The sequence below is a fragment of the Phasianus colchicus genome, chromosome 7, assembly GCF_987193195.1.
Source record: "Phasianus colchicus chromosome 7, bPhaCol1.hap1.1, whole genome shotgun sequence".
Lineage (NCBI taxonomy): Eukaryota > Metazoa > Chordata > Aves > Galliformes > Phasianidae > Phasianus > Phasianus colchicus.
In genome coordinates this window covers 2,017,719-2,042,177 of record NC_143442.1, presented here as the reverse complement: position 1 = coordinate 2,042,177, position 24,459 = coordinate 2,017,719, and the positions used below count along the sequence as shown (strand labels likewise).

Sequence of the window (24,459 nt, the reverse complement as noted above, 5' to 3'; positions counted from 1 at the left end):
GAGCCGTACGTAATTACATTCTTTGCATGATAACAAAACCCACTTGAAACTGGCAAGAGATGAAACCCCGCAGCCTGGCGTTCGGAATTCTGCAGGAGCAAAGCATTCTGTAACATTATGCCGGGATAAGGCAGCCTGATTCACCGCGGGGAGGACACTCCCTCCAAAGCAAAGCATTTGCTGTCGTCCCTCCGGAGCGGCAGCACCAGCACTGGAGCTGCTGGGGTGAGTACAATGGGGCCTGCTCCCCTCTGCCCACTGTGACCCCCCTCACCCCATATAGCAACCTGTGCATGCTCAGGGTATCACCTATCTACGCTGGGCTTCTGCTTCCAGTGGAACATGCTTTGAATTTACACTTTGGCATATGTAGGTTTTCTTCCTGAGACAGGGCAGACTTGTGTGAGAGAGTAGAATGTTAAAATAATAATCAGTTGGGTTATATATCATAGAGTCATAGAATGGTTGGACTGGAAGGGACCTTAAAGACCCATAGAATTTTTGAGTTGGAAGGGACTTTAAAGATCATAGAATGATTGGGTTGGTAGGGACCTTAAAAGTCATAGAGCCATAGAATGATTGGATTGGAAGGGACCTTAAAGATCACCCATTTCCAGCCCCCTGCCACGGGCAGGGTCGCCACCCACTGAATCAGGCAATAGATGTGCATATATATACATACCATGCATATGTATATAAATGTGCCTGAACTAACTTAGCATCTCATTCATAACAAAGCATAAAAGAAACCCCGAGCTCAGCACGGGCTGTGCCCTACTGAGATCCCCACTTCTCTCCCCAGCCAGGGCAGAGCCAGCAGCAGCACAGGACGGAGTGGGCTGAGCTCCCACCCCAGGGCCAGCAGCGGTGTGAGCAACAGGAGGATGAAGATGCTGCCAGGTCCCCACCACGCTGAGAGCACGACGGGAGCCCCCTGAACCACAGGGCATGGCGCAGAGGTACTGCTCCTGTGTTGTGTGTGATATCTGCTTTTCCTTATTTTGCATGATAGTGGAACAGTGGATGTTTTGTGCCGGTTGGATGAGCAAATAGTTACAGCAATGTGCATTCCGTGCCCGGCTCGTGCTGCTCTGCACGGCTTGTTTGGATTTGGCTGGGTGACAAAGGGTGGGTGGGTGTGATTCCCGAGTGTCCATGAAAATGTGGTTCTTCACAAACTGATTTCAAAGCAAAAGCAAATGCAGTCGTCGTACAGAACTCTGCAGAGTAGAAATGCGTTGTAAAAGAGCTTCTGCTCATCAATATTATTGAAAAAATCTACAAACAGGCACCTTCCGCTATGGAAAAAAATGAATTTCTTAGGAAAATAGATGTTTACAGTTGTAGCTGATGCATGCCCTCTTTTCTGCCAAAAAATGCTTCAGTTGGAGGCAGTGTTGACTGCTTATTAGTGATGGTTATGTTTTGTGGCGAGTGGAGTGGGAAGCACTAAACCACATCGCTTGCCAACAGAAGAGGCTCACTATGTAGCTCGGTCTTACAGCCACCTGATTTCTTTTATATCTTGAGAACTCTTCCTTATCGATGGATGTGGGTAGGCATGAAAACTGGCACAAATCATGGCACTACCTAAAGAAGTACCCGTTGTGTTTAATGCGATGCGTTATTGGGTGCATGTCTGCTGATAGGGCAGCACTTGCTGCCCTGGAGGTGCTGGGGGCTGTGGTTACTCGTTTCTGTCCATGGGTCGGATGGCTATCACAGATTGTGAACTTCCATGGCTGGAACAGAGGTCCAAACAATGGAGGTCTTGGTGTGAGTGGGACCTGGGCGTTTCTGCGTTATTGCTGCGGAAATCCCCCTTTGCACAAACACAGCCATGCGGGTCGCACTGGGATGCTCCCCAGGTCCGACCCTACTGGCAGGCAGGGAACCCAACCCCTCCAGTTTCCATTGGGTTTTTAGGCCAGTGCTGACATAATAAAAAGTCTGAAAAGTTGACCTGGATAGATTACAGAAGGACACTTGTTCACCGTGAATCTAAAACTTTATTTATGCGTCAGTGATCCGTTCGTTTAATTATCTGGCATTCAGGTGTTTGATCTGGAGCCCGATTTCCCTGGACTCTCTGGTGTAAAAAGCAGAAGTTACAGCCTAGTTCAGAAATAGATTCTTTTGTTTGTTTTCTGTTTATCATGAGTAGGGATTGGGATTTTCCAGTGCAAACCCAAGTTGGCCCGGGATTCCCACCGCTGTTTGACCCCGGCTTGGTCAGTGCTTACAACAGTGATTCAATTGCTGTGTTTTCCTGAAGATGTTGTTGTACAAACCTGATGGCAGTGGGCTGTAATGCACCCCCAGCCCTTTCCTGGCCCCGTGGCAGAGGACGGGTCGATGTGCTGGAGGAGGCAGACAGCTCGATGCCGAGCCCGGTAAAAACTCAGAGAGACCTCGTTAGTTAAAATGAGCTCATTTTCCTTGAAACCAAATGCTTATTTTAATTCTAGGGTGGCTGGGTAAAACGCTGCGTATCTTGATTGCTGATAGGCATCTTCCTTTTGTAAGAAGTCATTTACTGAGCGAGAATAGTGCAAAGTAGGTGGCATGGTAGAATTGCTGCTACTTCTTTTGGCACTGCAGATAGATTTCTTCATTAGACAAACCCTTCGTGTGATATAATTAGAGAAGAATGCGTGAGCACAGATCTATTCCACATTTATTTCATCATTTTCTTTATTCTGGATACTATGGTTTCTTTGGGAGGACAAGTTAGTTTGAATAACAAGAGTGCCCACTTGTTGGAAAGCCTTAAAAAAAAAAAAAAAGCTGAATATTCTTCACCTTTTTGCTGAACATCAGAAGAGCCGCACTGAACCCTTTTTTCTGTGTGTGCCTCTTTCTCTCCCATTGAATTCTCTTTGTTGTGTGGGGTGACCTACTCACGGGACAGTGAGTGGGGTCATGGCTCTGATCCCTCGGCCGCCATATGCTCCAGCAATAAGCTGTGTTTTCCATGGAGAGCTTCCTCCTGGAAGTTAAATACTGGGATGTACCTGGGATGCAGGCAGTACGTGTTGTGAATTTTGGGGTGGGGGCTCACCTCAGTGTCTGCTTTTTATATCCTGCAGAGGGTTTGTGCTAGATACGAAAGGAAGAGATGGGAGGAATAACGATAAGTAAAAATGCCATTGTTTTCTCTTCCTTCTTTATGTGCTGATGTGTACCTGCATATAATCGATTATATTTAGATTCTGGGGAGTTTCTTTGGCCTGTCATTACTTTCCTGTACAACCACCTTCCTTTAGCAGAATGACATCAATTTCTGCCATCAAACTCTGTCAGCGTTTCCTTTATATCAGCCAACCCACTGCCTTTCTGTGCCCCAACTTCCAGCTCGTTAGCTGTTGCACAGACAAACGATGGCACATGGGTCTGCGTACAGCGAAGGTATTTGGCTGGCAAAACCAGAGAGTAAATGTTTTGGAGTCAGGCAGTTTACAGAATGACTTGGGTTTGCGTTGACAGACATTTCCGTTCCGAGGGATTTGCTGTGCAACAGTTTAATGAACCAAATTATTGGGACTTAGAAATGGATTTATTGTGCAGTGAGGAATTTGATTCTGGAAGACTGTAGGTGATCTGACCCTGCTGTTTTGCTGGTGTTTTACATCTAGGAATGCTGAAGGCTGCATGTGTGTGAGCTCGCCTAAGTGGGAGCTTATTAGATATGGCAACCGAGTGCCCAAGGACATTATAAAAATTCCTATAAACTTAAACTTGCATGCCTGAGTTTGATCATTAGCCTATGATTTACTGAAGGAACTTACTCCAAGTGCCGCTGTGCCAGTGTTTGGTTTTCTTTCCTCCTCATTAGTCAGTAGGAAAAGGCGCTTGCGTGGCTGCTGGAGCCAATGCCTTTCTGCTGGGCTGCTGCAGGGAGATGCCTGCAGAGCTCACCTCAGAGCTACGTGGGCTGTAGGGCTGCAGAGTGTGTTTACTGCCTGCACAACGTGTGTGCAGCGATGCTCCGGGAGCTGTGAGGGTATTCCGTGCCTAGAAATACACTTGGTGGAAGGAGGAGGAGAGAAAATCAACCCAAAATGAGTACTGCTGCATTTCTTGGTGCTTGCCAGTTCCAAGCTTCCCCATGCACGTCTTCATCTCCTTATGGCTTCACGTCGGCATCGTGATTTTTGAAGCAAACAACGTAGATTCAGCTGGGTTACTCATCAAGATACTGCTTTTGAACAATGGCATTTGTGTTCTTTTTGAGCTAATTTGGGCAACTGTGTGGAGAGCCTGTAAATAGCCCTGATGCGACTGGAAACAATATCCATTGTCTCTAAAATAATGGAAGTTCTTTGTAGAAATCCAGCATCTTACAATGTGGGTGTGCACATCTGCTGCTGCACTCACACGGCTTCCTTGGCTCCCAATAGTTGGGTTGCAAGGAACAGCAGCTGAGTTTTGGTGAACCTTTGACTACCTGGAGCCTTTCTGACCGGCGTTGTGTGAGCTTTATTCTGGATGCAACAAGTGGAAACTGCCTGCTCCTGCGATGGCTGAGCTGTGCTGGTGAGTGCTCAGGGTTGAAACACACCATCTTTGGGGTTGTGTTGGAAGGCTTCCCTCTGAACTGATCAGCTTTGCTGTGTTTTATGCAGGATATTGGCCTGACAGCTTTGATTTAGGCTGGAGCTGCGCATGGTTGAGATGTGAGCACTGCTGGGTTTTCACGTCCAGTTTGAGCAATACTGTTATTGTGGTGTTTTATGCATGGAGATACGTTGTAGAATCATAGAATGGCTTGGGTTGGAAGGGACCTCGAGGATATCAAGCTCCAACCTCCATATCTAATGCTAGAGCATATTTAAAGGAATTTAAGTTATTTTTACATGCTTTATTTATGCCACACCTATCCAGTGCTTTGTTTTTGTGAAGGCCGATGAGAAGAAGATGTGAGAAGCATTCTCAAACTTCTCTGGCCTTAATATTCAGCCAAAGAACGTTCTTCCCCTGGGATTCCTGTGTTAATAGATTCTTATGTTAATAGAGCCTAAAGCTCACCGCGCAGGGGGCTGGATTTGGTGGAAATCCCCACTGGTCTTAGAGTGCTCTTCCCAGACAAACATCTGGGGCTCAGCCGTGGAGGAGGCAGCTGGCAGCCTGCAGATAGAAGCTGAGCATATCCCTGCAGGTGCCCTCGTGCTTCCAGGTTGCAGGGCCATTCCTGCAGTGAGGTGAGCGTGGTGCCAGGGCGCGGGGATCCGGGTTCACCCTGCAGGGCTGGTCCAAGTGGGAGCAGGGATTTCAGAGGAGCATCCGAGGGAGTCACCTGCAGGAAGCATTTTTTGGGAGGTGAGAACCCCTCTGATCCCCATACCCAGGAGATGACCGAGTGCCCTCGTCCTCCTCCTCTTCTTATTTCCTAAGCTGGATGGCGAGTGCACATATGTGAGTTTCATAGAATCCTTGGAGTTGGAAGGGACCTTTACAGGTCATCTAGTCTGACTGCCCTGCAATGAACAGGGACATCCACAGCTAGGTCAGGTTGCTCAGAGCCTGGCCCTGGTTTCTCATTTGGCTTTTAAGGACTGAAAAGCCTTAGAAGTTGTTTAGCAGCATTAAGAGAGCTTGCTATGCAAGCTTAGAAATCTTCAACAACAGTTGTAGCTCGTTTGTTCCAAACAACATAGCTCTTTACCAGCTGATGTGGTACAGAGGTGTGTGCCTTTAAAACATCCTAAAAATTCTTGCTGTCATTTAATTAATCTTACTTTTCCCCAGATCGAATGAGGTTTTATAAAGCTATCTCTGTGTACGCCCCTAATTGATTTTTGGTGGTGCTACTTAACTGGCTGACCTTCAGGCAGCCAGGAGCACTGTTGAACCAAGAGACCTTTACCCCTTTTAAAAAGGCAGAAGTTCCTACACTCTAAAACACTTCAGCTGAGAGCGATGCTGTGCTTAGCTTGGTGTTAGGCAGCAAGGACAGCCAACCTGTGGCTTTTTGGAGCTGATGAGGGCTGCTTTTGGTGGGAAAGGGAGAGGAAACCCTGGTGAAAGGGCAAAAGCCTCCTCTCCTCGGGCTCAGAGATGCTGGGTGAGCCTTGGGAGACTCAGTGCCTTGACTGCTGGTAGTGCTTGGGCTGGAAATCCACACGGATGAAGATTTCACATGAACAAAAAACTCAAGTAACAAACTTGTTTCCCTCACCTTGACAGTCTGGTGCCATTACAAGTTTTTAGTACTTCTAATGATATACAAAAATACTTATTTTCTAGCTAGCTTTTAAATGCCTTTTAATGGATTACTTTGGATCGCATCAACTAAAAGCTTGATCATCTGCCAGCTGCTAGAGTTGGGCCAAAGCTTTGTAAATTAATGAGCTCGAGGTGATTAGGACAGGTCTTGGTGCTTTGGACTTTGCACCAAATTGCTTGCCATGCAAGGTGTGTGCTCTGTCAGGTTTTTGCTTTCAGTTCTCGTGCTGTGAGGATGCTTGCTTGGCTTGGTGGTCAGAATGGCTATGAAAAGCTCTGCTGGTGATGCCAGTGAATGAAAATTATATTGAGGTTCCAGAAACCAGTACCAAGGTCATAACCAGCACTTCTGACTTGGGACTGTTGTGTGTTTAGTGGGCTCGTCTCAGATGTCCATCAAGAGGATGTGTTATAAGAAGTTCTGAGGTCTTGCAGCAGCCTTTCTGTGTTTGCTATTGCGAATGGATAAATGTCTTTACGCAAAAACATTTCTCCACCTTGTGTACAGAGCCGTGGGAAGCTGCCCAGGTCTGGGGACACCAACACAACACACTGACTTAGTCAGGGAGCCAAGTGAGGAGCTGAGCTCTTGCTGTTACCCAACAAATTCAGATGATGTCTTCAGCAGAGTTGGTATCTGTAGCATGTTCTTCCATTTCAGCTCAATGTAGCTTGTTTGTAAGCAGGTAATGCATTTCATAAATTCTCAGACAGCTTCAGTTGCTAGGAAAAGGATGTACGTTGTGTCTCCAGATCAAGTCTGCCGTTTCTGGTTTGATGTTATTTTCTTGGGTTTGGCCACAGGAACTCACGTTTCTGACACTTGGGCCATACCTGCCAGCCAGGTGGCACACAGAATCTTCAGGAACAGAGAATTCCATCGGAATGGAAGCCACTTAGCTGATCTTGTCTTGTTTGGTCTACAGTGCTTGATAATTGCATTCATTGGTGCCAGCCTTTGTCTAAAGACAGAGCTTTTCTCTCTCATCAGTGTCCTCACTACGTAATTGCATTTCTGAGACCTTTACAATCCTCTTCTTTCCATGGGCGTCTGAAAACGGTTTACATTTGTTGGATATCATAAGCTCTCTTGAGGGAGGATTACTTTCAAGGTGATTTGTCTTGAAATGATTGCATGTGCTTTCAGCAGCTGTCAGCAGCATCTGGCGGGGCAGGGCCACCAGTTAAAGGTCTGAGCCACCAGATCTGTCTGATCACCATCCATTTGTTGGATTTTTTCTCATTATTCTCCAACATTTCAAGATGTTAAGTATCTGCTTGCTCTTTTCAAATCCTAAGCATGGTCTGCGTCTGTTCACTCTGTGTTTTTTGAGGCACGGTATCTCACCGTGCGTCAATTAAAATGTGTTCATCCTTCAGGATTGAGGCTGTAGCCACAGTCTCCACTAAGCTGTGGCATCTCCATGGGCCTTCAGAGAGGTCCAGGTGTCTTTGCAGTCAGTCCTCGGTTGCTCCATCCCCTGGGGTTTGAGTCTGCCTTTTACTGAGCTTGTTGAACAGAGGACATCGTGCGTGGTTGTGCGTGCAGCACTGCCTTGTGCTGCTTCTGCAATACCAAAAAAGTCATGTCCCATAGGCAAGCCATGCAAGATGTGAGACTTGGATATATGGCACAGCACTTTCCGTGTGGCCACGATGTTTCTTTATCCTCTGACACTTCAAATTAAATAGTGGGATTCCTTAAAGAAAGCATCTCCGTCACTCTATCTTTGGCCACCATTTGTAGCAAAAATGCTCTGCTGCTGAGCCCAGCCCAGAATGCAAAAAAACAAACCTACCAAGCCTGTTCCTTCAGGGTTGACATCCCCCATGGCTGCTGCTCAGAGAGGTGCCAACGGAGTGCATTTGGGCACACCAAATACTTTTGGAGGTAAGTAGCCACGGGTTGGGCAGAACTGCAACGCCTACTTTTGCAGATTGCCTCCAAATCTGGCTAACAATTGTACTCTTTAATGTAGTTAAACTCCCTGGGGTGCCCACAGTGCTGAAGTCTGGATGGCAGTGGTGTTACATCGAGGTCTGGATGACTTCTTGTCATTCAAAGCCCATAATAGCTCTTCAGTCTCCAAATGGGGCTGGGGTTACATCTCCTTGCCCCACGTCATGTGCTCCCAGCGTGGAAGCATGGTCATTGCTTGCCCTGTTTGGAAACCTCTCTGTGTCTGTCTGTGCTGGCTTAAATATAGTGGCATTATGTCATATCCCACGTTGTATTTTTGTTCTGAAGCCGATAATACGATAAGATGGTGACTCTGTCTTGAGTTGGATGTATATATTTCTATCAGCCCTGAGGGCGACGTTGTAAAAATGCTCTTTTGTTTCGAGTGCAGCACAGGAAGCTCATTTTGGCTTCATTTAACATCACTGCTCAAACTGGCAGGGAGTCAGGAATGGAGTGATGTGACATCATATATCTGGCACAGCAGCATGGCTCGGAGCTTCGCAGAGGCCAAAACCTCTGATAATAAATCAAATGCTGGAATATCCACGCAGTTCCATCATAACAGAGGGTGGCTGCTTGTCATGTTTTTAATCTCTTCTGTTTGAAGGAAAAAAAAAAAAAAAAAAGGCAATTTCCTGACACTTGGGGATGAGCTGGGTCCCATGCTCTGCCTGAAGGAGGGCTCACAGCCTCAGCCCCAAGCAGGAACCCATTTAAAGTAGAGTTTCATAGAACCATTAGGGCTGGAGAAGACCTGGAGGATCACCAAGCTTAACCCCAACCCTATGGAAACTGAGCTTAGAGCTGTAGCTGCTTAATTTCTGGTACAAAGCTGATTTTTTAAAATTATTATTTAATTCGTAGGGTTTTTAGAATTCACATAGTGGGTGAGCCTGGGAGAAACAAATCTTCTGTGGAAGAGTAACGTGTTTTTTGCTTTTCTCTTGGTTATATTGCACGGGGAAAAAAGTATGGAAGGCTTCGGAGACCCACAGGGCACCAATTGCAGAGCAGGCTCCACAGCCTGCTGTCTAGCAATTTTTTCCTGTCATTTCTATGACATCCTTATCTTCATCAATGCAATTCTTTCTCCATCAGAGCGTAAGCGGGGCAGTGGGGGCCATCCTGTTTCAGAGGAGTCAGCCCAGTGCCCGTCCTCCTTGTAAACAAAGAGCAGACACACGATCAGACACGGAAACCCTCTTTCTAATTAATTCCTGTGCCTCTCATGCTGCTGTATAACTTTATGAGGCGCTGGGAGGGATCCTGTTGCCCTGCTCTGGGAGCCTTGGTTACTGCACGCCTTATCCTGTGCATCTCAGCAGACCCAGATCTCTTCAATTACCCGCCCTTCTGCAGAAAGGTACATTTTCAGCTGCACTGTGTTGTGGTGGGGTTGCTGGAGGGAGGCAGCCCTGAGTGGGGTGTTTTGCAGAGCGGGGATGGTCATGGGGCTGAACTGAATGCCATCCTGTGAGCCCCAGAACGGCAGAGAATGGGGCCAGGGAAGAGTCTGCTTGTGGAAGCTTCAAGCTCCACGTGTTTTTGGAGTTATCGAGGCTTTCTCCTTCAAGTACCCACGAGGGGGACTGTGAGAAGGAGGGGGACACACTCTTCATCAGGATCCGTTGTGAGAGTGCAAGGGAAAATGGTTACAAACTAAAGGAGGGGGAGATTCAGACTGGATCTAAGGAAGGTTTTTATCATAAGGGCAGTGAGGCAAAGGGTGCCTGGAAAGGTGGAGGTGCCCCATCCTTGCAGACACCCATCCCACCCAGGTTGGATGGGCTCCGAGCACATGATGGAGCTGTGGGTGTCCCTGTGCACTGCAGGGAGTGGGACCAGATGGCCTTTAAGGGTCCCTTTCAACTCAAACAGATATAGAATCAAACCTGCCAGGCTTCCACTGAATAGTGCTGAGCATTTATTGAAAGTACAGAAACGTGGGGGACGCTGTTTGCTGTTTTTCTATCTCAGGATAAGCATTATTTACTATTATTATTATTTACTATAATCTAGCCCACGGATCTCAGCCTTACTTAACTCAATGATCCTTATGGGTCCCTTCCAACTTAGGATATTCTGTGGCTGTATGAAGGTAGGTAAGCACACAGAGGGCTGAGAGTCTGCTGCTGGTACAGTAGGGAGAATAATTACTGCAAAGGGGAAATATCTGTGAGCGGGTCATGGGTAACAAATTGGTTTTAATGGGAGAGAAGGAAGCAAAAAGCAGGAACGGGGACAGGGGTGGAGGGATGACTCTTTGAAAACTGGATGAGAAAACAGAAGATGCTATCAGGCATCTGTATCTCATCAGATAAACTTATTATCTATTTATAATATTGACTTGTTTTGTAACATGTTCTCAGTTATTCCAGTCGTCTTTCTTGCATTGGTAGTTTGAGATGCTAACAGCGAGTGTATGTTTTACCTGAAAGGAAAACAGAAATTCCTTCTGCTCTGTTTCCTATTAGAACCCAACACAGACTTGTAGGTGGTTTTACAGCCAGTGGCTCCTAACAAACCCAGACATCATGGAAATTAAGTCAGTGTTTCAGTGCTGGAATGTATAGCTGTTGGTGAGTGTGGTGGTGATGGTCGTAGATGTTATAGGGCAATTTGCATTTGATATATAATATTCTTGGAGAGGCCTTCATTCTCTATAAGCACTTTGACCTGACTTGATTTTTCAAGATGTTCCAATACCATGTAAAAGGGAAATTAATTAGTGCCACGAACGCAATGTGGAATTCCCCTTACCAAACACGTTCCAGTGTATCCTTGGCTCCTGTAAGATTCCTGAATTTTCAGTCCATCTTGTTAGCTTCTCCGCTGGCTTTAGGGAGTAAACTTTTATCCATTGAGTGATGCCTGATGGTGGATCAGGCCACGGTATCTCCAAGAAGGAGCAGCACAAGCCCTATGTTAGCTATTGAGCTTTCCTCGCTGCTCCGAGACATTTGTTTTCAGTGCTTGTAAACACTTCTGTTCTGAGTTTTATCTCAGTCTGATCTGCAGATAAGGAATTTGGAGGCTGCCAACAGAATGATGGGAGAAGGTGCAATAGCTGGAGCCAGGCAGCAGCCCTGTGGGTATGGCCAGCTGCTATTTGGCAGGCTGTTGGGGGGCACCACGGAACCTTGCAACTGTAAATGTGTTTAATGAAGAAAGTGGAGAGAGTTTAAAATGTGAGCTCGCGTGCTCTGGACACGGGAGCCTTTTAGATGACTTTTAAAAGCCCATTTCAACAAATAGTGCCTTTGTTGGAAAAATTAGTCCCTCTGGTAGTATCAGTCCTATTGCCTAATGCTGATATTGGCCTTGCTCTTGGTCTTGTATGAAGTCTCAGTTCAGATATATATATATATATCTATAAAAATATATATATTTTTAAATTTTTATTTATTTATTTATTGTATCAGATATTCCTCTGTATTTGTTGTGGCAAAAATGCAGCAGCGCTGTGGCAATAGTGGTGGGATTGGCTTTGTGAAAAGCCTGCTTTCTCCCGAGGCTGGAGAAAGATGTCCTTGCAAACTTGAATTTAGAGAGGTATGTTCTTACTGTCAGCATTGGAAAGTGGTTGTCAGGAATAGTCGATTTTAGAGAAATTAGGAGATGAAGAGCAGTGCATCTTCATGACAGACCAACATTTCACTGATGAGACAAGTATTCCCCCAGCAAGTTGAGGACAGGACTGAGAGTGAGGATTGGGACTAATGAGAACCACTAAATCATGGTGTTCCAGCAGTGAAAATGTCAGCTGTGACATAATGAAAGCTATATCTCGTGGCCTGTAGAGTGCCAGATGATTCATGTGTGAAAACTGAGCGGCTGGTTGAATCAGGGGGGCATGGATTGAGAACAGCCTTTGCTTTCGTGCGTCCTGTAGGTGAGCGTTGAAGGCAGATGAGTTGGAGCACGATTTTGAGGCATTCTTCAGCTCTGCTGCAGATAACATCTCTGCGTTGGCAGACGCTGGAATTACTGATGGTACTCCATAAACATTGTGTACCTTGGGAAACTCAGCTTTCTAACGCCAGGATGATGAGGCGTTTGGATCTGGCAAAAGGCAAAGCAGATGAAGAGGCAGACAAAGGAGCGGGGAAGCCTTCAGTGCATTGGGCTCTGTGGGAGGTTTGATGGGGAAGGTCTATCTTAGCTACCAGTTATTGACACCAGGCATGTTATTTAGCATCCTAGGTAATAATTGGCACCTGGTGATCCAATGACACTGAAGTATGTCAACTAAATGACATGGGTGCTGGCACAGCCTTCATCTAAGATCTCCAGTGGTCATTTTTTTTGCTTTAAGGTTGCTTTATTCATGTGTGCATTACTTTTGTCATGAGGCACAAAGACCACATGAATATAACTTTGTTATATTGGTAAAGCATCGGCCAGCAAGGCATTGTAGTTTCAGAGCATTCACTTTTCCTATTCACTGCTTGGACTCGAAGCTAACCAAGATTTGATGTAATACGTAACCCGCGAGCTTCAGGTTAAGCATTTACCTCCTTGCAGTGCCTCGATTTACTCCTACTGAAAAAGAACCAATAGGAAAATAAATTCATTGGCCTTAGCTAACACTAATGATGGTGGGAATGCTGTTCTGTTGAAAACGTGTCATACAACAGCAGTATTTTTGAAGAGAGTTGCATCTGGTGTTGCTACCGATGCAGGATGGTGGCAGGGATAAAGGGCTGCCCATGGAAGGGCACTGTGCAGCCCCATGGGTGGGCACAGGGAGCATCCCATCTCCACCTCTGTGGCTCGATAGCTTCCATCATAGCAAAGAGGACTGTTGTCTTCTAGCTCTCTCTCCTTTGGCCCACAAGTCAGAAAAATAAAGGAATTAAATTATTATTATTATTTTTCCCAGAGGGACAGGCACTAAATAATTAATTGAATTCAAATAATTGCAAACTTTACAGAGCAAAGGAAGAGCTTTGGGTTCTGCTGAGTTGTGGTTTTCTGGAAAAGCTATTGAAAACCATAATGAATTAATGATGCTAAATGGTAGAGTGTGTTTACTCCGTGCATGGAATAGACAGCTTAAAGAGCGCTAATTGGTCACCTCTAATTTGAGTTTCTTTTACATGATTTTAATGATAACTAACGTTTCTAATATTTATGCAAACAAACCATGCGTGAATATCTAGGGATTACAATGGAATAACTTTTTGAAAACCCTTATAAGAAAAGTATTCCGATTCCAGTTCCACGTTGATAGAAATTAGGAAATTGGTTTAAATTTTGCTTTTTTTATTTTTTAATGTGACTAATTATGGAAATTTGTGCAAGGGAAGATTTCCTACAGCATCTGTTATGGTCTCTGAGAGCAAAAGGGGTAACAGTGCTAATAACAAAACAGGGTGAGAGGAAGGTTGTATTTATTTGGGTGCACCAACTGGGCTTTGGATGCCACCTCTAGCTCGGCTCAATGGGGATGAGCTTTTTCTATCAAGAGAAAAATGAGCATGGGAAATTTGTTCTAAAGGACAATTGTATGAGACCCAGCTCGTTGTTTACTAAACTTTCTTTAGGTGCCTGCAGCATCATAGGGCTGGAAATAGCCTGCTTCCAATTATTTCCAGTTGCCTTGAGGGCTGGCTGCACTTGTCAGCATCTCCTCCTCTGCAGCCTGGTTTCGGAAACGCTTTGGGAACGATTAAAAGCGTTGGGTGCCCGGACTGCGTTTGTGCTGCGCCGTGCCAAAACCCACTTGTGGGTCAGGAGCCAAAGAGCGGTGTGAACTCTGGATGAACCGTACGGCCCAGAGCTCCGCCGCATGCTGGTCATTAGCTGCTGCAGAACTACTGGGTTTGTTTTGCAGAAAGATGCACAGCGGCACGAATGGGCAAAGCCAGCGCCTTCGTTAATACCTCGCCCTAATTGTGAAAAGTAGAAACGGGCTGACGTTTTTTGCACTTGTTTTGGTGAAAAAGCCTTTCCGTGGGGGGGGAAAGCTTGAGCTCTGAGTGAGTTGATAACGAAAAGAAAAAACATCTTCATCCCCCAGCAGCGGGTTTTCAGGGCGGATCTCTCAGCTCCTCCATCCCGGCGCTGGGTGGATGCAGGGCAGCCCGCGGTTTGGTGCCTAATCTAGCATGTCAAATGTGCGAGGTGATGTACGAGAAGAACTGTCACAACGGGCTCTGAAGATCTGAGGGCGGAGGCAGGAGCAGAGCGAGGACACAATGGTGCAGATTGATGTATGGTTTTATTAAGGCACAGTTTGCTGCGCGATGGCAGACATTGCGGCTCGCTCTTTAACGGCAACGTCTTCTGTGCTCTTAATGCTGCGCCAATCTGCATGTCCTCCAAGAGCAAGAGAAGTTTCTTATTGTTGGTGCAAAACCGGTGCACCCAACCCTGCTGGAGAGAGTTAAAAATAAGCATCTTTCCTTTGAAGATGCTCTTTTTTCCCAATTAGATTTCGGGATGTCACTAAGCTGTTTTTTTTTAATTCTGCCCGAGCACGCTCTGTTAATTGGCAGAGCTCACACTGCTGATCAGCAGGTCTTGGTGCTTGCTGCTTTGCTCTCTCCCCAATTACTCCGTATAACCGTCTCCTCTCACCGCCAGACCTGAAATCCGCCCATCCCAAATGGACGGGTTTATCTGAAACCTATTTTCCACCAAACCTTCCCAGCTGCTCGCACACAGGTTTCTACAACCTGACTTTTTCCATTGCCGGAGCGCAAACAAACTGCTCTGTGAGTCGATCCAAGGCTTGGGCAAAGCAATGGTTCCTTTCATCTGGTAAAAACACAGATTTTGTGCCGACAGCCTGCTCAGTCCCTGCATTGTCCCACTTCTCCACGTTTAATACAAACATAAGCTAAGAGCCCAGAGGGATGAGCTGCTCCTCCAAATGCTCTTCTGTAGCTGTGTTCACCCAGTGCCTGACCTGGGAATCTGTGCTGGGAGGAGCTCTGTATCCAGGATGCAGATCAGTCCTTACAGTTATCTCTTGGGGCTTTGGATTTCTCCCTTGCAATTTCATGACTTGCATTCTGTAGATTTATGAGAGTCTTCGGGCTTCTCTTGTTTCTATTGTGCTTTATTAGGCGTAACCTTCAGAAAATGCCTTCGTATTTTCAATTCTCTTGGGTGCTGCTATTTCACTTCTCTCTTCATTTATTTGGGTATTTTTTTATTTTTTTTTTACCTGAAATGTAAACAGGAAGGACATGGCTGGTGTCATCCCAATGGCCACTGCCATACAGAAATTCACCCTGTTTGCCTATCTGGAGCAGATTAGGGAGCTGGGGCCTTTCTGTACCCAGTGCATGGTCCAGCCAGGCAGCATCCCAGACGGGAGCCCTCGCAGCCACCCCAGTGAATATAGCATTTATTTAGGAGAGAATTTAAGTCTAACCCTGCCCCCCACTTTGCAGAGGGGCCCAGCTGCCGGGTCTTGCTGGATGGTTGTTTTTTTTTTCCTTTTTGCTTCTTTATTAGCTGGAAAATCCCAGGATTTCTGTGCTCATGCATGGTTTCCTTCCCTCCGTCCGCGTGGAGCCGGGCTGTCTGGGTGCCACACATTGAGGTCAGCCCCGTGCACCGGCCCCAGGAGCAGCGAGGTCGCCCGCCGGAATTCCCAAATTAGGACAGATCCGTTGGGTTTGGGGTGCCCCTCTGCCATGCAAAAACCTGCAGGTTAAACCTCGCATTGATTTACCGTTCCCGTCCGTCTTTCTGCCGGTTCAGAATTGTTTGTAGTCACAGGCTTGGATATTGCGTTGGGTAAAATGTAAATTAGTTGTGAGTGGTGGAGGGAAATGGGAATAGATTGCATCTCACCAGGAATTCCTCAGCTCAGTTTGACAGATTTGAATTTCCATAAATTGTATTTTCTCTGATGAATATTATGACCTGCCTGAATTTTAAGCTGGTTTTTTTTTTTTGGTTTTTTTTTTTTTTTTAGTCAAATACTGGTTATGTGAAATATACATTTAAAACACAGCAAAGTCAGCTTTCTTCCTTGAATCTGAACTAGCATCAGGGGATGCAAGAATATAAGTGAAGTTTTATAACGTCTCATTAAAACAACTGCTTGTACAGGTCCAGAAACTTCAGCTCCCATTGGTCACAATTAAGGTACATGCAATGAGGGTCATCTAATGAAAATATCTCGGTTTTGCATCTTTAGTTAAAGATTGTGCTGGATAGGAGGGAAGAGGGTGGGAGGGAACATATTGTACCCTCTGCACTGCCCCAGGATGCGGGCTTTTAGCTCAATGAACTCCAGGCTTTGTAATTAGCAGCAAGGAGATTAGATTGACCACGTTTCTGGGAGTAATTTGAGCACTAATTGTGTTTGATTGTTTAATTACTCTTGCTTGCTGGGATTGAGGAGCACCAGTGAACCCTTCACAAGAGCTCCTGCGGGTTCTGTCGATGGAAGCTGTGTGCATCCCGGATGGAGCATGGCACATTTTGGCCATTACCTCAGTCTTAATCAAGGTGCTGGTGCTGACCTGTGCTGGTGGGCAGACAGCAGCTGTCATTTTCATCCACATTTGTCTTCAGACAGTGATAACATTGCACAGGTAGAAGATTGGGGGTCAGTCTGTGAAGCTGCAGAGAGATACAAATTAATGCATGTGTTGTAGCTTCGGTAGCGGAAACTCTTCCATTCTTAATGTGCACAAGGAGCAATTGCTTGTGTTGCATCCAGGATCAGATCTTGCTGCATTGCACTGCTTGCAGTTCCTTTGACTTTGCTTACCCCTGGTACACATCACCTCAGCATGGTGCACGTTGGTACCACTGGCCGTGCACATGTCCCCCATGCAGTGAGCTTCCTGCAGACTCTCACAGATGTTGCTGCCTTGACACGCTGTGCTTTGTACTTCAGAGCTGATGCATCCTGCTGGGGAGAGGGAGCTTTCACTTGTTCTGCTTTTTTATTTCTCTGGCAGCAGAAATATTGCTTTAGGGCACTGCGACGCAGGATCTTACAAGTGAAAGATAAGACAGCTGAAACATAAGAGAAATGTAAGATAAGAGAAATTTGAAGATGGGGCCTGGAGAGCAAGGAGGGGATGGTTGCAGGAAGACATGGTTTAGTGGGTATTGTGGTGATGGGCTGTGATTGGACTTGATGATCACAGAACCATTAAGGTTGGAGAAGACCTCTAGGACTCCCAACCCACCCCTCCATGCCCACTGCCCACATCCCTCAGTGCCACATCCCCACAGCTCTGGGACACCCCCAGGGATGGTGACCCCCCACTCCATGGGCAGCTGTGCCACTGCCTGACTGCTCTTTGGAGAAGGAATGGTTCCTCGTACCCACCCTGACCCTCCCCTGGCACAACGTGAGGCCATCACCTCTCAATCTATCACTTCCCCCTCTCCTCCTTCGGGAGTTGTAGGGAGGGATGAGGTCTCTCCTAAGCATCCTCCGTTCCATACTGAACCACCCCATTCCTTCAGCCTCTTCCCATAAGACTGGTGCTCCAGAACCCACGCAGCATCGTTGCCTCTCTCTGGACATACTCCATAGCCTCAATATCTTTCCAACTTAACGATGCTACGATTCTACAGTTCCAAGCAGACAAACCCATCCTCACACCAGCTGCCTCCTTCCCCAGCGTGTCTATCCCTGAACCGGGGGAGGCAGTGGGGTGGGAACCTCCCGTTGTCTGCAGCAGTGGTGTTGGCAAGGCCGATATGTCACTGCCCTAATGGGACCTGACAAGGAGCCATTGGGCTGCTGCTTGAGGAACTCAATGGTTAATTTCCACCGCGGCGTGTCAGGGCAGAGGGCAGGAAGAAGTAATCGGAAAGGTGCCGGTGAAGCTGGAAAGATTGAGTTAACCGGGGCTTCTGTGTCAGTGCCTCGGACCTTTGGTAAACAGGCTGTATGATCTAAATACCATGCGACTAATCCCCCAAACTGCAATCCAGGGTAGTGTCGTTTGGAGGGGAGAAAGAGGGTAACAGAAAGCTGGTGCTGCACGGAATTCTGCAGGTGTTAAGAACATCCACGGTGACCCATGTGTGTCTCCTTTAAAAGCAAAAAAAGCAATGACTTGTTATTTGTGGGTATGAACTCATCCTCGTCCTTCTTGCTTTCGTGTGGCTGGGAGAGGCTTGTTTTATTTCTGATATTTCTAATGATGATTTCGTTTTCCCCTGGCTGATGCACACCTGTGGACTAAACCCAGTGGAAACTGGCACTTCCTTCTCTTTGATGTTAAAATAACAGTGGTTCAGGCACCACACTGTGCATTATCTGTTTCCCTCTGTATTTTTATGGATTTCACAGTGTTTTAATAGTAGAGCTGTTTCCAGATAAGAGCATGGAAGGCCCCGAGTTGCCATTGCAGTGCTGGTCGCAGGTGGTGCTGAACAAAAAGTTCCCCTGCCAGACAAAGGTTTGGGGATAGCAGCAGAAGGTTGCATCGTTTCCATTGGACAACCTCTCCAGAATAATTGTTTGATTTATTAAATAACATTACATCATTATAGAACAAAAAAAAACCCATCCCTTGGGCTCTCCCCAGACCTGCTATTTATATTTATATTTTTATATGGGGTGTCTGGGCAGCTTCTTTTATCCAGACTGGGAAGGAGAGCTAAAGTGACCCCAGGATGGCTGGAGTTGGAGGCACTTTGGGGTCCATCTGGTCCAAGCCCTGCTCAAGCAGGGTCACCAACTGCAGGTTGCCCATGTCTGGGTGTCTCCAAAGGAAGAAGTCACTGCTGCCTAGTTGGGACCAGGGGAGGTTTGGTGAGGCGGGCTCCATCCACAGCGTGCACTCTGCTGACTTCTTTGTTTTTGCCATCCTTAGGTGAGCTTGCCATCTGCTGCTGTGCTCCCAGGGCCACCGCATGAGCACGGCCGTGGATGGGTGATGGCCTCGCAGCCCAGGCTGGCCCACGTCCTGCTGCTGGGCCTCGTGGCAGGCTGGCTGAGGGCTGCACAGCCCCGCGACTTCACGGTGAAGGACATCGTCTACCTCCATCCCTCCAGTAAGCACTGCCTGCAGGGTGAAACCAGACCGTGGCTTCCAGGGGGGAATGATGGGCAGGGGCATGGGGGTTTGCTCTATTTTTTCCTTCAAGGGTTTCTGGCCTTTGAGACCAAGCAGTTTGCTCAAGCATGTCAATGTGTGGGTGAAATATGACCACGTGTGTCTCTGGTATAAATCATTCCTGACTTATCCCTTCCATAATAAATGCCATTTGGAAGGACGTGGACAGGCTTGAGAGCAGGGCCCATGTGAACCTCATAGGATGGGGCCCTGGGCATCCTGATCTGCTGGGAAACGTTCCTTCCCATGGCAGGGGGTTGGAGCTGGATGGGCTGTAAGGTCCTTCCAACCCAAACCACTCCATGATTATTACAGGAAGTGCCTGAAATAATGATGTAGTGGGGTTATGTGTCTTCAGAGCTTCCATGGACCGTCCTTTTAATAGCTGGTTTATCATGTACAAGTTTTAATTTAATTCTACAGGATTGCTTGTAGAGCTGTGCTTGCCATCTGCTCCCAAAGAAAACTTGTCTTTTCAGAATTCGGCTGAATTCTGTGCAGGCAAAATGAAATTCCAATACAGTTACATCTGTAACCAGGACCTGCTAGCTGCCCAGGGCAAGACATGAGTATCATCAATAGTGTGCTGTTGTCCCACCCCAGGCTGTTCCTTTAGTGCTGTGTCAGCCCCACCTGGGATGCTTGCAGTGCTTACCCTGAGCCACTGGGCAATTGCAGCCGACAAACATCCTGCATGGCAAAGGCCACCTCCTGTACCCAAATGGGGCCTGGCTTACACCACTCCAGGGCTGGGTGAGGAGCAAGATGTATCTCACGAGGCTGCAGAGGCTCAGCTTGCTTGGCCCCATGGAGATAAAGGTGACCCGGTCACCATTTGGCTTCTGAGATGGTGGCAGCACCTTGAAGACGTATTGAATGTGCTACAGAAGTCCTGCCAGGAGTCCACTTAGGAAGCTGTGCTCTTCGTTTGGCGAGATAAACGAGGATGGAGGCTGCTGTTAATGACTGGAGGTTCAGCAGATCGATTTTTCTTCCCTTTGGGGACATCAGCCTGCCTTCAACAGTGGCCATTTATTTTTTTGGTGGGACAGCGTCCAGAAGTACTTAATCCACCTGATATTTTGTTATCAACCCTGGTAAAGTAACAGTACTGGATGTGAGCTCTGATTCCAAGAGAACAAGCACTCCTTGCTTGCGTTAGTGCCCTTTGAAGTGGGTAGTGGGCAATTTTCCTGGGAAAATACAGCTGAACAGAGCCCTTATTGCAGATGAATGAGCCCCCTTGGTGCTGCTGGTGGTAGCAGGATTCTTACAAAGCAAGGACTAATCCTGACGGAGCTGGCAGCTATGGTTGTAATAAGATATGTCCAAAAAAAGAATACGTTGCCATGCGCCTGGGTCGTTTTAACTGAGTGCAGTTTGTTCCTTCCAGCCACGCCATTTCCTCACGGATTTAAATGTTTCACCTGCGAAAGGGCAGCAGATAATTACGAATGCAACCGCTGGGCTCCGGATGTCTATTGTCCAAGAGGTAAGCAGCCACACTGCAGTGTCTCACTTCACCCTACCTTGCTATACCTGCTCAATGGTCAAACTGCAGGGACAGCACTGAGCTGCTGTGCTTCCAGCGCACCGAAATGCCAGCTGTTGTGAGCCTCTGCCACGTGAAGGGTGTGTAAGTGATGCAAATAATCCCTTAAGCTTTTCTGTCCCTTTGCAGTTGGTGAAGTTTAGGACTTCCATCTAGTCCCTGTAATCCTCCAGCTCACTTAGTCCCTGGGGGTGTCCTGGAGCTGTGGGGATGTGGCACTGAGGGACGTGGGCAGTGGGCATGGTGGAATGGATTGGAGTGGGGCTCAGGGATCACAGAGGTCTTTTCCTACCTTAATGAATCTATGGTTCTATTATATGGGACCTGGACCTTGCTCTGTTCACTTCCCTTCCTTCTGGCACAAGGTCATGCTTTGGTGACACTCCTCAGGGGAGCCCAAACTGCTGATCAAAGATCTTTGCATTATTTTTGGTTCATAATGCCCATCAGTCTGTCGATGGTGGCAACTCAGAGTGTTGGGTACAAGATATCAGCAATCATAGAATGGCCTGAGTTACAAAGGACCACAGTGATGCTATGTGCAGGGTCACCAACCAGCAGCCCAGGCTGCCCAGAGCCACATCCAGCCTGGCCTTGAATGCCTGCAGGGATGGGGCATCCACAGCCTCCTTGGGCAACCTGTTCCAGTGCCTCACCACCCTCTGGGGGAAAAACTTCCTCCTCATATCCAACCTAAACCTCCCCTGTCTCAGATAAGAGACACTGAGGTTGTCCCCATCCACTGATGGAGCCTGTTCATGAGCAGGGCACGCGGGCAGTGTCACAGGTGGGAGCCATGTTGGGATGCTGCTGGCTTGTTCCAGTGCTTTCCATAAGCTCAGCACTGCTGCTCTGCCTCTATCTGGCACTGCTCTGGTCTCCTGTAGGATATTACGAGTGTCCTCACAAAAATATTTATCTTGGAAGGAAAAAGACATTAATGTGAATTCCAGACTAACCAGCTGTGCTTGCAGCCTGTCAGGGAGCACTATCTGCTTTAGAATTTATTTGCTTTGAGAGCTCAAATCTGTTCAACGTCAACAATAATAAAAAAGATCAGGCTGGTTGGCATGGGATGAGACCAGCGTTCCTGGACACTCCCTGTTTAGACAGCAGTAGGTGGTGTTTTATCCAGTTAATGACAACATTACCAGCATGTGGAGCCTGCAGCTCGCTGTGGAAGGAGACAGTCGTGGCCCCGGTGTTTGCATTTAGTAATAACCATCAGAACCAGCTTGGCTGAAAACTGCTGATGTGGAGAGAGGTCTTAGTGGGGTAAGCTCACCCCATTGTATTGTAATGAATACATCAGAATCCTCTTTTTTTTTTTGAAGTGCAAGGTTTCTCCCTTGTTTCTTCTTGCTTGTACACCACCACAAGCTTTGGCTTTGTCAAATGAACACATTTTCTTTTCCTTCTAGGCACGAGGTACTGCTTCAGCCAACACATGATGAGAGTTACTGGAGAGAGCGTGTCCGTCACCAAGCGCTGCGTGCCCCTGGAGGACTGTCTGTCTACTGGATGCACATATGTAAAGCACGAGGAGTACAAGGTGAGGACCAGGGTTGCTTCTTTGTGTGAAACCAGGCAGGGCTGTGCCCGCAGCATGGCAGCTGGTGCCCACTGAACATCCCTGGTTCCTTCCTGAGATGTGCAGAGAGCCCCAGAGCCACGGCAGCAGAGGGTTTGGGTCTGAAAAATGGGATATATATGCATAAATAAGTTTCCTAAAGGCTGGTGGTCAGCCTTGCTGCAATGGGTCAAAACCAACATGCAACTTGTAGTCCATCCAGCAACAATTCCAAAGGAACTTGATCCATCAGCTGACTCTTTTGGGGAGGAGAAAAGCAGCCCTTCAGGATGGATGTTCTCCTTGCACTAGGTGATGCATTATTACTGCACAACTGGAAGGGGTTGAGTCACAGAATTGTAGGGGTTGGAAGGGACCTCTAGAGCTCACAGAGTCCAACCCCCTACTAAAAAAAAAAAAAAAAACAGTAGCCACAATGCTGATTTCCAAATGCTGTATTATTTGCCCTCCATCTTTGCTCGGTGGCAGTGATATTTGCCAGGTAACCGAGTTCAGTCCTGCTGTCTTTCAGATCTGCACATCCTGCTGCGAAGGCACCATCTGCAACCTGCCACTGCCCAGGAATGCAAGTGATGCTGTGTTCACCACCCTGTCCCCTCTCAGCAGCACCCCGGGGCTGTCAGGTCGTGCTGTGCTGACAGCAGTGTGTCTCCTGCTGGGGCTCATGGCATAGACCAGGATCCCACACGTGTGCTCAGGACCCACACTTCAGAACTGAATCTGAAAACTGACTCTTGTTAACTGGTGATACTGGAGATGGATTCAAAGAGGACTAAAACCCACATTTTTTTGCTGGTTTTGGTGGAAATTCATGCAAGATGTGCCTAGATTTTGGGCTTAGACTTTTCTTAATGTCTATCTCATCTCCATGATTTTTCTTATTTAGAAGTACCAAATCACTTTAACCATCACTCACTTATTCAAAATGTTCTCACTGGTTCGTTGTTCACCATTTGTCACAGCAGTCACCCCAGTGTCCTGCTTGCCTGGTCTGGGAAAACGCATTGAATAACACACAAGATAAGCAACAAAGATAAGTTAGATATTAGGAAACATTTCTTTCCCAAAGAGCAGTCAGGCAGTGGCACAGCTGCCCAGGGAGTGGGGGGTCACCATCCCTGGGGGTGTCCCAGAGCTGTGGGGAGGTGGTACTGAGGGATGTGGGCATGGGTGGGGGATCCTCGACAGCTTCCTGTGGTTCTTGGTTTGGTTGGGGACCACGTATGCAATATTTATTTCTGTATATTGAGTAGGCTCTAAAGCATTTAAAAGCTTCTTACTGCTAATATTGCTGGGGAAAAAAGAAAAAAAGTGGTTTTGCAAGTGGGTAAGCCTGTAGTATATAAATTATCATAAGAGTATATATATATATATATAATTATATAATATTTTGTGTCACTGTTGAAAACAAATCCACTTCATTTGTTTTTTTAAGCTCAGCTGTATACACAGGGTGGCTGTGGTCTTGGTTTAAAGAAGCTTAGCAGAACTTCTTTTGTTTTTTAGTTTTGAAAAGTTTTTACAAAGGTCCCAAATTGTTCTTTTTTGAACTAACAGTGGCCAGCCATGCTCCAAGGAGCTTTACCAAGTTACAGCTTATGATCTGCCATGCTTTTGTTTTGGGTGAGCTACAGCACAAAGCGTGGACAGAGGGAGAAAATAGTGCTGTGTGCAGCCCTTTGGAGCTGTGCTACCTGCTGAAGTGCTGTTCCTGGATGAGAATGGAGAGCAGCACTCACACTTTGGGTCTGGGGCATTTCTCCGGGGTCAGAAAGCACACTGGATGCCTTGGTACCTCTTGCTGTGAGGGTTTTGGTGGTGGGTCTTTATTTAATTAATTTACCTATATGTTTCTTGGTCAAAATTGAGCACTGTGTCTTTCCCTTTCTACCTTTTCATGCAGAACTAGGTGGTGAGGACAGGTTAGCTGCTGGCACTCAAAGCCTTGCATTTGGAGGTCCTTTTGGTTCTCCTATGACTTGCTCACAGATCTCTACAATTAAGGGGTAGCAGCAATCTGCTGCTTTATGCAAGCTCAACCCACCTGGCCACCCCAGGACCCAACCAGCTGTGACCT

General features: G+C 47.0%; 1 protein-coding gene across 2 annotated transcripts; it reads left to right on the top strand.

The window, feature by feature from the left end:
- Positions 1-23,228, top strand: LYPD6 (LY6/PLAUR domain containing 6). 2 transcript variants are annotated; one of them, XM_031590788.2, is made up of 6 exons: positions 1-225; positions 803-959; positions 18,997-19,177; positions 20,633-20,731; positions 22,213-22,343; positions 22,894-23,228. In XM_031590788.2, exons 3-6 carry the CDS (start codon positions 19,060-19,062, stop codon positions 23,053-23,055), a joined length of 510 nt encoding a protein of 169 aa, XP_031446648.1. In that variant the 5' UTR covers positions 1-225; positions 803-959; positions 18,997-19,059; the 3' UTR covers positions 23,056-23,228. The 2 variants fall into 2 exon arrangements, with proteins under 2 accessions (XP_031446648.1, XP_031446649.1); XM_031590789.2 differs by lacking the exons at positions 1-225; positions 803-959 and adding an exon at positions 4,400-4,536.
- Positions 23,229-24,459: the final 1,231 nt, after the last annotated feature.

Bases quoted from the DNA above. Each gene is read 5' to 3' on its own strand.
- LYPD6 (XM_031590788.2), top strand. From the start codon at position 19,060: ATGGCCTCGCAGCCCAGGCTGGCCCACGTCCTGCTGCTGGGCCTCGTG. The intron at 19,178-20,632 runs GTAAGCACTGCC...TGTTCCTTCCAG, and splicing joins CGTCTACCTCCATCCCTCCA to CCACGCCATTTCCTCACGGA. The intron at 20,732-22,212 runs GTAAGCAGCCAC...TTTTCCTTCTAG, and splicing joins GGATGTCTATTGTCCAAGAG to GCACGAGGTACTGCTTCAGC.